This window comes from Pyrus communis, chromosome 8, assembly GCF_041283825.1.
Source record: "Pyrus communis isolate YQ-2024b chromosome 8, ASM4128382v1, whole genome shotgun sequence".
Classification (NCBI taxonomy): domain Eukaryota; kingdom Viridiplantae; phylum Streptophyta; class Magnoliopsida; order Rosales; family Rosaceae; genus Pyrus; species Pyrus communis.
In genome coordinates this window covers 1,997,610-2,013,485 of record NC_142572.1, presented here as the reverse complement: position 1 = coordinate 2,013,485, position 15,876 = coordinate 1,997,610, and the positions used below count along the sequence as shown (strand labels likewise).

At 36.5% G+C, this 15,876-nt stretch overlaps 2 protein-coding genes across 2 annotated transcripts; one reads left to right on the top strand and one right to left on the bottom strand.

The window, feature by feature from the left end:
* Positions 1–2,763: 2,763 nt before the first annotated feature.
* On the bottom strand, positions 2,764–6,982 carry LOC137718355 (alpha-(1,4)-fucosyltransferase). The gene is made up of 3 exons (XM_068457885.2): positions 6,443–6,982; positions 3,589–3,762; positions 2,764–3,461 (listed from the first exon to the last, which is right to left on the bottom strand). The coding sequence occupies exons 1-3, from the start codon at positions 6,914–6,916 to the stop codon at positions 2,892–2,894; spliced, it is 1,218 nt and encodes a 405-aa protein (XP_068313986.2). The 5' UTR covers positions 6,917–6,982; the 3' UTR covers positions 2,764–2,891.
* A 615-nt stretch (positions 6,983–7,597) lies between these two features.
* On the top strand, positions 7,598–11,243 carry LOC137718027 (protein disulfide-isomerase 5-2). Its single transcript, XM_068457548.2, has 5 exons — positions 7,598–8,135; positions 8,305–8,408; positions 8,504–8,874; positions 9,612–9,919; positions 10,626–11,243. Exons 1-5 carry the CDS (start codon positions 7,905–7,907, stop codon positions 10,941–10,943), a joined length of 1,332 nt encoding a protein of 443 aa, XP_068313649.2. The 5' UTR covers positions 7,598–7,904; the 3' UTR covers positions 10,944–11,243.
* The last annotated feature ends 4,633 nt before the right edge of the window (positions 11,244–15,876 follow it).

Sequence of the window (15,876 nt, the reverse complement as noted above, 5' to 3'; positions counted from 1 at the left end):
CAAGACGTGTGGTGTGAAATATGAATTTAGAATTCGCTCACAGTCACTAAATCATTTCGGGCCAAATCAAAATGATCAGTTAAGTGTCTCAACTACATTTTAATGCCACCCATTGTGATACATAAAATAGTATATTTAATTAGCATCTATTGAGATAAAATTATTATTCACACACACCTGTTAATTTTTTTGCTATTGATCTTTTTGAATTCATTCAATCCGATAGCTGAAATTTAAGAGGTGTGTGCGAGAAGTAAAAATAAGTGTATGAATAGCATTACTCTCAATTAATTGTCAAATTAGGTGATATATTAAAATGTGATGTACATAATATAATTATCATTATTGTAAAATTAAATAAAAATTTAATTTGATAATGAGTTTGGTAGGTGACGCTCAATAACTGAGAAATGATATCCCAACACAAAAAGAAACAATGCAACCGCTCAAATTGCAGTGAAATTCAGCCTTTCATTCCTCGTGCCGTGATTGACTTTACAACCTAGAGAGAGAGAGAGAGAGAGAGGGAGAGAATAGCATACGAAACCATGCAACCGCTCAAACCCTAATTTTCTATTTCTTATAGGTTCGTACTTAACCTCGTCCATCAAACTTTCCTCTACGCGGCCAACATCAGCCTGCTTTGATTCGGTGCTCTCAAATTTTCTTTTATTTATCCAATATTATATAAAATTTATAAGAGAATACAAGCAATTTTTTCATTTAGACTTTTTTGTTTTACTTTCTCATCCAGTAATATTCTTTGATGATAAAATCGTTTATTTTCTACTACTTAGTATTACGGTTTAGTGATATTCATCTTCATTTGTAAGTGAAAGGTCTTTAAGTTCGATTCTCGTCAAAGACAAATTTGAACCATATTATTATAATATTATGGCTAGTCCATTGTGAGGCGTAGCCTATTTCCCGTCCCACAATGCACTAGCCTATCCCCCATCCCATCCCAAATACTATCGTCTGTTCAGGAAAAAAAAACCGTTTACTTTTAAATTACCTTTAAAGATCATCCATATGGAAATGACAAATTACGTTTAAAGTTGTTTAGTCATATGGGCAAAGCCACTAAGGGACTAGAATAGTCTTTGGTCCATCATGCCTTTTTTTTTTCTTGCAGTACTAACAGATGTTGTTGCTGCATATCAATCAAATACTTTTAAAATTCAAGTGTGTTCTTAATACAAACTTTTTTTCGTTACAGGCTAGGCTTCATTTTTCTCTCCATCTCTCTTATGGTGGCACATTCTTCACTTCCCCTTCTTATTATACCAACTTTTTTTTAGCTTTAACTTATATTTTAAATGCTTACACTTTAACTCATATTTGAGTTTCTAGGTTTGTACAATATTTTTAGTTCTCTCTATTGAATTTAGGGTCTTTCAATTTTTATGTAAATTACTCCAATCTCTCATGGTTTGATTTCAAATTACCTATGTATGTGAAAAGTTCCCCATACGTGAAATCCTAACTTCACCGTTGTTTAGTCATCTAATAACTATTTAATAAATAGATAGAACCATGTTTTCTTTTAAACACCAAAAGTTTGACAATGTTAGTAGAGAATTTTTCTAGAGCTGATCTTTAGAGGGTATTTAAAATGTAAATGATTCTAATTATTAAACAACATTGTACGTAGAATGAAAATGAAAATCAAAAAGTTAAAAATGGGGAGAACGCGATCATTCCTATTTATAAGTAATATATCAAAGAAAGAGCCGCAACCTACTCATTTCCAAGTGGGCTTTGAGCCTTTGAGACATGCACATCAATGACTATGAGAGAGAGAGAGAGAGAGGGAGAGAGTGCAATTGCATGGTTGGTAAAGGTTGGTACGAGAGGTGATGTTAGAAAGGCCAACTACCTTTGTTCCCCTTCGAAGTCATCAAATCGTTGGAAACTTTTGAGGCCACTTGGTACTTTTGAGACATGCACGTCAAGTTTTATTCTATTTTATTTGAACATTTTCTTTGGTAAGTACGTGTCTGTGTTGTAGAAAGTCGGGGAAAAGCCACGTTATGTGCACCTAAATCTTTTGGCATTTGGCTTCGATACATACGACACTGTCTAATATATGCCAACTCTCGACAAAATTAACGGGCATTTGGTGCCCACTCTTAATGGACACTTATTCATTTAACCATCTAGCCATACGTTAGGATTGACGATAATTTGATAAATTAAAAGGTTTCAATACATATAGAGGATGTTGAAACCTAACATTTCTAGGAGAAAAATGAATGATTAGGCGAGATAACTACACATGAAGACTTAGTTATTGAACTACACTCGTAGCCTTGCTCACCTTTCGTATGACACTGATGAAAAGAACTAAAATTTCTAAGTAAGGTTGTCAAACTATAAATTAGCCTACTTCCTTTTCCGCTGAATGTGAATAGAAATAATCAAACTCTCAACAGAGTTTGAGTCCAACATAGCGACTATTAAGTAAGATAATGTATAAAGAGATAGAGATAGGAGAGGAAACACATAATGTACGTGGTTCATCATATTTTGCGTTACGTCTACAAGAATAAATGAGTTCTCATTAATTGTGCTAAGTTTTCATGATACAAAGGTTTACGCATAATCGTGATTGAGTTCTAACTGTGAGAGAATGATCTCTCTTTATAGTGAGGAGAGTCATCTGTTTTCGTCCATGGTCGACGGGAAAATTGCCCTAAACAGTAACTAAATTTGAAATTGAGGCAAAAAAATAAAGTGCCAAAACTGGTTTTGACCATAAAATAAAGCAAATGAAAAATGAGTACGTGTTAATTTCTTTTATAATAAATCCCAGTTTCCTTTTCTTTTCTTTTCACTAATACATCTATCAGCAGCGCTTGTATACAATTTGTACATAAACCATAACAATTTCACTTGGTTCTTCCATTTCTCCCACCTTTTCTGCTAACAGCTTCGCAGAGCCTGCATGGTAATGTGTCAAGGCTCAATGTTCGCGTTTTAACGTAATTCGCCATCACCCCGCATCTTCGCCAGGCATGGTACTCGGCATACGCAACTGGGTCACTGGCGAGGGACTTCACGTAAGACGCCAATTCCTCCAAGCTGCTAAATTTAGTGCCATCGATTATCGAATGGGGAGGAACAAAGTCCCAGACATTAGGGGCACCAAAATAGATTGGAACTGACCCAGAGTCTAGGGCATAAAATAGCTTCTCCGTCACATAACTCTCTGTCATTGTGTTTTCGATGGCAAGAACAAATTTATAGTGAGACATGGCACAATGTAAATGATCCCACCATTTTTGGGTGACACTAGTATCACTTGCACACTCGGGGTAGAAAGAAAAGGCCATGTCCAAGCCGCCGACGTTGTTCAAGCACTTGCCAAATGAATGGTGGGGTAGTAAGCTGAGAAGCTTGTGGGCAAGCTTATTTCTTTGAGGTAGACAGCGCGATGATGACCAATAAACAAGTGTGTCCTTCAAATAGAATTCCAGATGAAGTCATGTATACATTTGAAATGTACATCATGCGACAGAGAGATGAACAGAAATAAGTATAACAGTATGAAAAGAACACAGAAAGAACAGAGAGTCAAGTCCTTACTTTTTGTTTATAAGGAGACACGTGATAATTTCGACCATTGTGAAAGAGTGCACCAGCATAGGTGGACTGCACATCATCTTCGGCGTGATAACTTATAAATATATCCTCAACACCAGATCGCTTCCTGCCAGCCTCAAGATCCATGTACACACGAAGTGGATCTCCAGTGCGTCTCTGACAGAACCAAATTTTTTTTAAGGAGAATGGAGTAGACCTCGAAAACAACATACCAAAACAATGTACATAGATAATGCGCAAGATAAGGCCGTAGCAAGATTACTACCCAGGTTAGCTTTCTAACCTGGTACAATCATTTACAGAAGAAGGAATGCTATTGAATTAAATGAAGATGAACACAAATATAATGCCAGAAAAGGAAGAAAAAGAAGTCCAAAACCAAAGTAAGAAATGAAATATGAACTAAAATAAAAAGGTCATTTCTATTAAAGGCGTAAACCCTTATCAAAATTCCCCTTGCACATATCCAAAGCATCACTTTACCCCCTGCTTTTGAAATTTAATCACTTTCCCTCCCTGGACTTTCACATTGTGTCTCACATTACTCTGGGTATGATGGAATAGGGAATGAAATCCAGGTGAAAAGTGCCATGGTTGCAAAAGCAAGGGCTAAAGTGATCGCCATGTGCACCTAATTCGCCTCACTGGGTTATGTCGACCCCACGTGACACTTTTAACTTCATAGCATGAGACTGCCACTTACAGCTAAATCACTTCACTGCTTTATGTCCCCACACGTTACTTCTATCCCTCAAATAACCCATCACTGAAGTTCTCATGCTTCATAAACAGTCTCAATACATCCATATATCAATCTAGATAAATCCCAAAGCATTTGAATAGACATGTCTAACTTCCAATTGAGTGATATTTTATAAACACAACAACCAGGACAAACGACGCAGTTTTCATATTTATAAAAACATCAAAAGGTTTTTATAACACATCATATAAACCCATCACCTTGATGATATATGGATGTTTCTATCTCCCGCTCAAGTGATCAAACCCCACCGATCACGTAAGTTTCGAAGATCCTCTTATTCAGCTCTACCAAATAACCCACAAGATTACATCACATCTCAGCCAACAATGACACACATCAAATGTTGATCCCAAATTAACTTTGCTTTCCTCAACAGTTTGCTTCATAAGATCAAAGCACAGTAACTAATAAAGGTCCAGATATCTTTCAACCTCATTACATACATTCAGAGAAATGCTGAGCATAGTCATACCACAATCGTGCAAGCTACATGTATGGGTATCCGCGTGCAAGTCCCCCATTAATAGGTAATTGAAATTGATATTTGCGCATATGTCCTTAGCAGGAGTATAGTGGGATGAAAACATCAAATTGATGATAAAAAAATTCTTAGACAGCAAGCACTTGCTCCCAAGTAAAAGAAAGATCAGTAAGGCAACCCTTCAGCTTATACAATACAGAATTTACAAAAATTTCCAACCTACTGTGCAATTTTTTCTCCTTCCAATTTTACGAATACGACTTGTATTTCCTATCAGAAAAGAAAAACAAAGTATACACTTCCAGTTTTGAAGAATGTATTTCATTCTTCAATTTTTAGAGAACGTATGTATCATTTATATGATTTTACGATTGAGACATTAATTGTCCTAGAGTATGAACATCTTATGGTAAATCAACAGTTTCCCACAGTGAAGATACAAAGAAAGGCACTTGAACAAAAAGACTTCCTAGAACACCACTCATCTAGTCTGATCAAAGCATGATACACTAAGAATGCCCTGTCTAGTGCTGTAACCCTTTTTTCATGTGAACAGGGTTGGGCCTGTAATTCCCTATACGAGTTACAAAATGCGGTACAAACACAGAAAACAGGATAAATTATCTAGTTCCACTATAGATTCACAAGCGCACTCTTCAATCTATCAGTAAGGTTCTATTGTATGATGAATCCCTCGTCTTCTGGGACAAAGTAAGAGGAGAAGCCTACTTATCCTAGTGTATTAAACAAGGAAAAGCGTTTGCAGAACTCAAACTCCTATTGCATTTACCAACAAAAAAAAGAATCCTATTGCATAATCGCAAGACAATGGAGAGTGCCATTATAAACTGTTGCCCACAAGCACTCAAAGGAATTTACATAGCGCTACTGCACGTATATAATGGAAGTGCAAAGTGCTAACGCAAGGCAGTAACCATAGTGGTCTAGCTCCTTTCCCTATCTTGTAGTAGTAATTATATTGCTTCTTTCCAAGTAAAAGAAGCAAGTAGCTCTTAAATACAAGTTGTTTATTCACTCTGGAAAATTTCCATATAGGAGCTAATCATGTAAAAGCATGAACCACAAGAAACTGAATACGTATAAAGCTCTTGGCCTGCATCGATTATAGCCCTTTGCTCCTCCCTCCCACTGTGGTGGATGAAAAGAGGAACAGCGTGCAGTCAAGCTACCACACCAGTTCAATCTCTACCCATTAGACAATTTAGGTAATTTCCTTTTCATTGCTGGTGTGTTTCTCAACAATTCCCCCCAAAATGTTTGGGGAAAAAAAGCTCAAAGAAGCAACATTCCAAAGGCGAAAAATTGGGGCATCATTTCGACCTCACGGAAAATTTCCTAGATCAGCCACTGTATACAATACTTCTGTTTAACATTCCATTTCCATATGCTCACTCTATAAATTAGTACTAAGGAAGAAATTCCTTCAAGATTTAACCACATTATATCAATAATCATGATCTGAACAATAACTAGCTAACCATGAACATATAGAAACACACACACACATATATAACACGAAGAAATCGAAACCAATTACTGCCCAACATTAAGAAAACAAAATGGAGTACCTGAAGGGGAGGTGTAGTGGTCTCAAACAGCAAAGCATCAGGCTTGTCAGCAAGAACCGAAGATTTAGTCCACAAACAGCTCAACCCACACGGGCACGAATACAAATTATCCAAATTATCAGGAATCCATGTCCACCCTTCCACCAACACGCTAACATGCTCCGGTTTCGCCTCACCAAATTCCGATTCCCCACGAATTTGCTGCAGAGAAGAAGAGTTTTTCGGGAACAGCTGCTGCTTGTGCTTCTCTTTGAAACGGGGGCAACCCACCCGGGCATCCCACTTCCTGAACGCGCCGATCAAATGGGTAAACGGGTCGGGTGCGGAATTGGTGAGGGACGGACTGGGATCGTTGGTGGGTTGCACTGAGGTCGATATAGGCGGGAATTCGAGGAAGCTGCAGAAGAAGAGGATGAAGAAGGCGCCGCTCATCATGAAGGCGATGGTGAAGGAGTTGAAGGGCTTTAACTGCATATTACCGGCGGTAATTTTGGCAGTTGCTCTTCTCTCCCCGGTAAAGAGAGATACCAGAGTCAATTTAAGTCAAAGGACACGTGTGTCACTCAACTAAACAGAGCACAGAGAGGGCCCCTTAAGCTTTGTTGCAGAAGATCCGACCTCCTTTCCAACAATATTGATGTTTAACGGTGTATTCAATTAAGATTTTAAGAAATTTTAATTTTTTTTTATGAATGATATTCAATCAACAGTGGTAAGTGATTATATGAAATTTAAAGTGTATTCAATCAAGGTTTTAAGACAATTTAGTAAAATGCTTAAGAATTCATGTGTATTTAATTATGATTTTAAAAAAGTTTATAAGATTCCAGATGTACTCAATTAGAAATAAATTATAGAGAAATTTGAGGGAATTTGAGAGATTTCGTAATGTATGTTAAGCATCTACAAATTTGACATTTCTATATGATATTTTAAAGGAATTGAATCAAATTTTTATATAAAATCTATTTACAAATCAATTAAATTCCATAAAAATTTATGAATGTATAAATATATTAAAATCTCTCAAATTCCTAATTGAATACTCTCGATACTATCGGTGTTTTCATAAAAATCAAAAATCAAAAAAATCAAAAAATTAAAGAAAGATATGGAAATAGGTAAAGTCTAACTTCAACTCATATCACACCTCTTAAACTAAAATCGACATGTATATATATATATATATATATATTTCTGATACATCACGTAAATATAAAATGAACTCTTATATTTATTTCAAGCCAAAACTTAGATCATTTTAAATTTTTATTATTTTTATAAAAAACAACCGATGTAAGTTTCAATATAGCATTCATATTTCCACAAATTTGTAATATCGATATTTCGATTCATAATATTTTAAACACTGCATCGCCGTCGTCCCCGACTGAAAAGCTGAAATCCTAAGCAAAAAGGGAAAAAAGACTGTAAAACTGAAATCAAATAAACAAGAAAGACGATGGGGAGGATGATGGGCATGCGCGTAAGGCCGTTGTGGTGTTGGGCGCTTCTGATATTATTAGCAGCAGTAGATTCGCCGGCGGTAGCAGCGGCGTCGTCGTGGGCGGTGGACGGGACGGTGTTGGAGCTCGACGATTCCAACTTCGATTCCGCCATCTCCGCCTTGGACCTGGTCTTGGTTGATTTCTACGCCCCCTGGTGCGGCCACTGCAAGCGTCTTTCTCCTCAGGTCTCCCTCTCTCTCTCTCTCTCTCTCTAAATTCATAATTTTCAACAATTCTTTAAGATCCCATCTCCATCCATCCATGATCCAGCCATGTTAATTTTGATGATTAATTAACACATGTTAATTAGGATTTATTTATTTATTTAGATTTTAATAAATTGAATTTATGTAGTTGGATGCAGCTGCCCCCTTGCTTGCTGGGTTGAAACACCCGGTAGCGATTGCGAAACTCAATGCTGACAAATTCACCTCTGTAGCTCGAAAATACGAAATCGAGTATGATCCTGTTTCTTCAAATCCCTTTTATGTCCATGGCCAGTCAGAATTTTATTTAATTTTAATTTATAATTTTGTTTTGATTATTGGTATAGTGCATATCCGACCCTCAAACTGTTTATGCACGGTGTTCCCATGGAATACAATGGACCCAGGAAGGCAGAATCGCTCGTTCGCTATCTGAAGAAGTTTGCAGCTCCTGATGTTTCCATACTTGAATCAGACTCTGCTATTAGTGAATTTGTCCAAGCTGCTGGCACTTACTTTCCTATATATATTGGTTTTGGGTTGAACGAGTCTTTGGTATCGAAGGTAGCCATAAAGTACAAAAAGAAGGCTTGGTTTTCGGTTGCAAAGGATTTCTCCGAAGATGTAATGGTGTTGTATGATTTTGACAAGGTTCCTGCTTTGGCATCCCTTCATCCAACGTATGATGAGCGCAACATCTTCTATGGCCCCTTTGAAGGTTAGTTTTTTTGTGGTTGATCAGTCCTTGTTCTCAGCTAAGTATATTGAAACATGTATTTTGTACATCAATGTGACCTTTTTATGAGTCATAATGATACATCACATTGCAAATTTACAAGCATTTCTTCAACTTGCATTGCTTATAGAATCCGTCTTTTTGTAAGGAAGAATACATTTAGACATGAAGTCATAGGTGTGGTTGAGTAAGCTTTGTGAGAGTGCTTTTCATGCCATTTTGTTAGCACCCTATTCTTGCCTTAGTCACTTTTATGCTTGAGATGTGTACAAAAACCCATTGCCTTCCACATAAAAATAAAGGACGCACCTTCTTCAAGTGAAAGCTTCTACTTTAAAAATCAAAGAGGTAAGATGAGGGTAATAGTCTCCCCCCTCCCAACAACAAACACACACACACACAACCGTTCCAGACAAGATAATAGCGTTTTGTATCCTCCCTTTAGATTATTTACCTTTTAGATTTGATTATGCGGAGACAATGGCTATCTGTTTATTAAGAGTTAGACACATGGTGAGTTTAGAAGTTGCCCTCAAATTTCATTCCAAAGTTAAACTTTCTCTAATGTGAGCATACCATTTATACCATGGTGTTGAAGGAAACCTTCGTTAAATGTTTTGTAAAGCTCACCGGTCATTTAGTAAAGCTCAAACATGAATCATCTATCTATTCTTTAGCCATCTTCTTTGTCTCTTACATTTTATTTCTTGAATATGCAGAGGAGTTTTTGGAAGATTTTATAAGACAAAGTTTGTTCCCTTTGGCCATGCCCATAAACTATGAGACATTAAAGTCATTGAGTGATGATGAAAGAAAAATTGTTTTGACAATCGTGGAAGATGAGGATGAAGAGAAGTCTAAGAAACTTATCAATATTTTAAAATCAGCGGCATCTGCAAATCGGGACTTTGTATTTGGTTATGTTGGGATCAAACAGTGGGAAGACTTTGCTGATACCTTTGGAGCCAACAAGAAGACGAAACTACCAAAAATGGTTGTCTGGGATCGAATGGAGGAGTACATTACAGTAAGTGATTAGTTAAGACATATATGTTCTTTAGATCTCCATGCTAAATTTTGGTGAATCTATGTTTCATATCTTTGAGTAAATAATTTGTGATCGTCGGTGCCGTATGATATTCATTATATATCGAATTTAATTTTGATGAAAAATTGTGATTGCTAATGGGAAGAGCGTTTGCTTTTGGGAAGGTGTTTGTGAAAGGTTAATCCTCTTCCGTCTTTATTTCCTTCCTTGTAGAGAGCCTCTTTGAACAACAATTCCACCATACACACCTTAGCCTCCTTTTTACTGATGGGTTCCATTTCTCAGAACAACAATGCTACAATCCACCAACTGATGTCCCCCCATGGTACATAGATTAAATATATAAAATGGAAATATAAATTAGTGGCATGGACATGCAAAGAGAAAGTCGTTTTAGGTGAACATGTGTATGAACTCTCTCTCTCTCTCTCTCTCTCTGGATTTTCATGATTGGACAGGTGCTCTGTAGCTCTCTGGGCTGATGTTAACTTTGGTTTTTCTTTGGGTTTTTGGTTTCTTCTGATGTTTTTCTTGTTTCAGCACGTCTCATGTGTATTAATGTTAAGTATTCCGCTTCAAGACTTCCTTGTTTCAGCTATTTCACTTGTATTTTTGAGACTTGTGCTGCTTTGGATGGTATAAATTCAAAACATGTAATGTTCCTTGACGTTATTTTGTAAAATAGGTAAATGGGTCAGAAAGCATTGATGAGGAAGATCAGGCGTCTCAAGTCTCACAGTTTATACAAGGATACAAGGAAGGAAGAATAATAAAGGAAAGAATTGGCGGTCCATCATTTGCGAGCTTTATGACTTCATTTATAGGGATTGGAACTGTGTACATAATCGTTTTTGTGGTTATAGTAATGATGCTTATTCGATCAATCAATAAAGAAGACGACGAATCCCCTGTGGCTCGTACTGGAGATCAGGTTGATCGCGCTACAAGCTCAACCGTTGAGGCTGAAAGCAAAGAGCACAGATCTGGAGAAAAGGAAGATTAGAATTGGCCTTTTGGACTTCTAACCAGATCTGATTGGGGTAGCTGCCAAAGAAAAACAAAGGAGTTTATTAAACGCAACTGTGCAGTGTGCCGGAAACAGTGTGGAGTATGAAACATCCATGATTTTGTAGAGACTAGAGGGCGATGAATTCCCGCGCACTGTTATGCGTACACCTTATAGAAATTCAGCTTTTGTGTTCTCATTATCTTGGTTAGATTCTATACGTTGTATTGTCTTACTTTGAAGAGCACAAATTTGTGCCGAACCATGATAAACACTGCGTCTCTTTTTCCTTCTGTATCTGCTGATGCCGCCAGTCATTGTCCAAGCAAAATTGAATTGATCTTGTTTGTACGACATACTTCACCAATCTTAAAACTACCAAGCACCGGTCAACTTCATATCTTCAGGGACTCACTGAAGGAGTCGTGTTGACGGGTTTGGGTCAGCTAGGGTAGGTTGTTCAAACCAGTTAACAGGTTGAAATAAAATTAGCAGAATAGGAATGTATATTACAACAGTAAGTGGAAGTGGCGCTAACAGCAGCCCCTTTCACGACGCTGCCATCTTGCCTTCTGACCACGGGTGCCAACTCCGTCGGTCGGTTTTTGAGATTGCTTGTGGAGTTGGTTTGCCAATCAAATTGACATTGGAATTTGGAATCATTAATCCGTCATTTGGTCTTTTTGCAAGGGTGTTAGTAGATTTTGATCTTGTGATTCTTTCGCCGTATCTGATTGAGTGGGACAATGATGACCTCACCACTGTTCCGATCAATCCACATTTGGGACGACAGAGGAACCACAAGATCAATTTTCTACCAACACCCTTGAAAAAAGGACAAATGATCAATTTTGTTTCAAAACGAAAAGAAGTTCTTTGTGGTAAAAGAAAAATTAACAAAATGAAATTTGAAAAGGAGGGATTGGTATGATGATAGCGACTGGTAGAAGGTTTCGTCGCTACAATTCTACCAATTAACAGCCAAGGTAGTTGCTACTTTACTAGCGACTGGTATAAGAAATAGTCACTACGTAGTTAGCGACAGTTCTAGTAGCGACTGGTAGAAGGTTTCGTCGCTACCATTCTACCAATTAACAGCCAAGATAGTTGCTACTTTACTAGCGACTAGTATAGAAATAGTCACTACCTAGTTAGCGACTGGTACAAGTTTTCGTCGCTACCATTCTACCAATTAACAGCCAAGATAGTTGCTACCTTACTAGCGACTGTTATTGAAATAGTCACTACCTAGTTAGCGACTGCTGCAAGTTTTCGTCGCTACCATTCTACCAATTAATAGCCAAGATAGTTGCTACTTTACTAGCGACTGGTATTAGAAATAGTCACTATCTATTTAGCGACTGGTACAAGGTTTCGTCGCTACCATTCTACCAATTAATATCCAAGATAGTTGCTACTTTACTAGCGACTGTTATTAGAAATAGTCACTACCTAGTTAGCGACAGTTCTTGTGCACTATTGGTGGGAAGTACCAATCGTATTCTTTTCTATTATTTTTATTTATTTTCCCCTTTTTTTTTCTTTTTCCATTGAATTTTTTTTCTTCCTACATTACTTTATATAGATTCAAACACCTTTAGATTTATATCCTTATCTTCGAGTGTTTTGACATTCTTTTCTATTTTATTTATTTATTTTTTGCTTTTTGGTTTTTTCATTTCAATTTTTTTTTCATACATTATTTTATTTGGATAACCACTATTAAACTCAAATACTTTTAAATTTAGGTTTTAAATCATTGATTTCAAGTGTTTAAATATGAATCGTAATAGATTTTGTATGGAAAAATATATTTTGAAGAACATAAATATGATAGTTTATCGTTATGGTAGAGAAATAAAATAAAATTAACTAAAAAAGAAGGGGGAAACTTGAAATAAGTCCAAATTTGTAAGCAATTACTAGATATGGTCCAATTTTATTTAATTATTGATTTAAGTCCAATGACTCATTGTCCACATCATTTTATTTTCATTTTTTGTCAAAATTACCCCTCTATTAACATTATCCCTTAATTCTAGATTTACTTGTTTTATGAAATTAATTATAATTGATTATTTATCTTTAAATAATCCCCTACTTGTAGAATTAGTTTTAAAGTATATCTCTTCTTCCATAACTCCGTATACAATTTGTTTTGTGTTCTCCGATCCCCTTCCTTCTTGTTCAGTCTTCTTCTTTCAAGCTCTTATGATTTCTTCCTCCTTTTTGAAATACAAGGTCACAATTTCTAATTTTTTTTTCCAGTGGTATAGAGCTTTGAAGTATGCCAATACACCAACAAAAGGTGCATTGATGTACGTGGTTGGTTTTGGTTTTGTAGCATCAAATCTTGCATCTTCCTACTCGTCATCCCCACCAGGTCCTCCCACAATAGCACTAGTTAGGTTGTTTTGATTGGGAGCATTGCCATGAAAAATGAGTTTCATGCATGCACTGGTAATTTCTTCCTAATTTTTAGTTTGAACTTGGATTATACATATTTTTCTTTTCAACCTTTTATAGGAAATGCATTGCTTTGTTTATCTACTTGTATTATATATTTCTGTAATGAATCTATTTGTATATTTTGTTTATTCTACCTGTGTTATAGATTAATTGTATTTTATCTACCCATATATCACAAATTTTTCTATCTCAAATTAATTGTGTTATCTACCTATACGATATGTTTTTGCTCATTAGTCTATTTATATCACATATTATTTTGTGTTATCTATCTACACGATAGATTTTTATTCATAGTCTACCTTATATCATAGATTAATTAATATTATCTACCTACATCACAAATTTTTATCTACCTGGACAACGTTTCTTTTAATTTTTTATAAACTTATAAGATTGGTTGTAATGTGTTTTTAAAATGATTTTAATTAGAAAATGGATAGATAAAGGTATTTGAAGATTCAAATTTTTAAAATTTTAAATTAAAAAATAAAGAATTTAAATATTTTTTATTTTCAAGGGGCAAAATAGGTGTAATAAAAAATCAAATAAAATTGGACCTAATTCGAAAACAGGTGAATTTTTTGGACTTGGATCAAACTGCCCCAAAAAAAAAAAAAAAAAAAAAAAAATTGAAAATGAAGGATCGGTATGATGCTAGTGGTTGGTATCAAGTCCCATCACTACTTGATAGCGACTGTTATCATTCACAGTCGTTATCTGGCTAGCCACAGTTTTCTATTTTATTTATTTATGTTCAGTATTTTTCTTTTTCTATTAAATTTTATTTTCTTCCTATGTTACTTATTTAGATTCAAATACCTTAGATTTGGATTTATATTCTTGTTTTCAATGTGGTTGGAGGATGTGAGGTTTTTACCACTGGTTTCAGAAGCTTGGATTCAATTTCATTTAAATGGTTGTCCTCTATTTATTTTTTCAGCTAAGTTACAACTCTTAAGGGTAAGTTAAAGAGTTAGAACTGAGGCTCATTTGGGAAAGTTAACTCAAGTATTGATAATTCCTTGCAGAACTATGATCAAATTCAAAATGAGATTGCTAGACTTGGTCCAAATGAGGACCGATTATCTCATGAGTCTTTGGCTCAAGGTCAGGCTCATGAGACACTTTGTATTCAAGAAATTATGTTGAAAGACAAGTCTAGAGTTTGTTGGTTATCTATAGGGATCAAAATACGAAGTTCTTTCATTATATGGTCGATTAGTGAGTGTTTGGTGGTTAGCCAGAATAAGTATGGTGTGGCCTATTTTGGCTAGGGTTCCCTTGTGGACTGAGACTTGAACTTATGGGCGAGAAAGCCTTAGGGTTTCGCACGTTAGGGCTTGCGAAACCCTAGCCCTATTTGGAGCGAGGTGAGGTGCCGCACTTGGGAGAACATGAGAAATTGTGGTGGCATCGGTGTTAGGCATCACAAGGCTTATAGTGGCGTCGGATGCTCATATTGCCCTTTCTTTTGCGGCGGTGACAGTTTGGGAGCCACCGCTCTTTGCAGTGTGGCGTGAGGCAATTATGGTGGCGAGACAAGACCTGAGGGTTGGGTCGTGGGGATTGGTTCCAACCAAGTGACGTATGGCGCCAAATTCTACGGTGGTGTTATCTCTGCTTCGGTGTTCCTGCTTGATGATCTTTGTGTTTCCACCATTCTTGAATGGAAGAAGAAATTGGAGAGAAAAGTTCTGTGTCTGGAGTTTTTCTTTCACTCAATTGGATGAAAAGTCGTGAGCGTTTTTCAAGAGCTCTTAATGAAACCACCAATTTGTGTAAGCAAATTTCCGCCCCGGATTGAATTGACGAAAACCTACGCACACAAAGAAAAGAGAGAAACAAAGTTAGACTAACACCGGTGTGGTGTTAGCTAAATGGCCTCTGATGCCTAAGTTAGAAAAAGTGTAGGAAGTAATAAGAGTATGGTGAGAGTTCTTGATTACTAGAATAAAGTGGCTGACTTTGGCTATTTATAGAAAACTGAAGAGTTAACCCCATCGTCTAGGTTTGTTGAACCTATTAGTGAAGTGTTACTTTGTCTGCACACCGATGCAGGAGTATTCCTCTTAGATTCCTGGAAAATGCCTAAGAGAAACTTATCATGCTAAAAGAATGACAGGTAAGCCCATTACATGTAAGGGTAATCTGCGCAGGCCGGGTGGGGATCAACTTGGACCATTAAGTAGAAAGTTGAGAAGGAAATGGGCAAAGACTTATTTTAGCTATAACTCTTGTACTTTACACAAAATCTCACTTTACCTCTACACTCTATCCTCTCTGGATTCCTTCCACCAAATCCACGCAATCAACAAATTCGGGCCCTTGAAATTTGATTCAACGGCTAAAGTTATTATAACTTTTAAACGGGCCCCCTATTTTTAGCCGTTGGATCAAATTTCAAGGGCTCGGATTTGTTGATTGGGTGGATTTAGTGGACGGGATCCGGAGAGGATCC

Excerpts from the sequence above, each read along its gene's own strand:
- LOC137718355 (XM_068457885.2), bottom strand. The coding sequence starts at position 6,916 with ATGCAGTTAAAGCCCTTCAACTCCTTCACCATCGCCTTCATGATGAGC. Across the intron at positions 3,763-6,442 it reads CCACTACACCTCCCCTTCAG|AGACGCACTGGAGATCCACT; the intron begins GTACTCCATTTT and ends TGGTTCTGTCAG. Across the intron at positions 3,462-3,588 it reads TGTCTCCTTATAAACAAAAA|GACACACTTGTTTATTGGTC; the intron begins GTAAGGACTTGA and ends TTCTATTTGAAG.
- LOC137718027 (XM_068457548.2), top strand. The coding sequence starts at position 7,905 with ATGGGGAGGATGATGGGCATGCGCGTAAGGCCGTTGTGGTGTTGGGCG. Across the intron at positions 8,409-8,503 it reads GCTCGAAAATACGAAATCGA|TGCATATCCGACCCTCAAAC; the intron begins GTATGATCCTGT and ends TTATTGGTATAG. Across the intron at positions 8,875-9,611 it reads CTTCTATGGCCCCTTTGAAG|AGGAGTTTTTGGAAGATTTT; the intron begins GTTAGTTTTTTT and ends TTGAATATGCAG.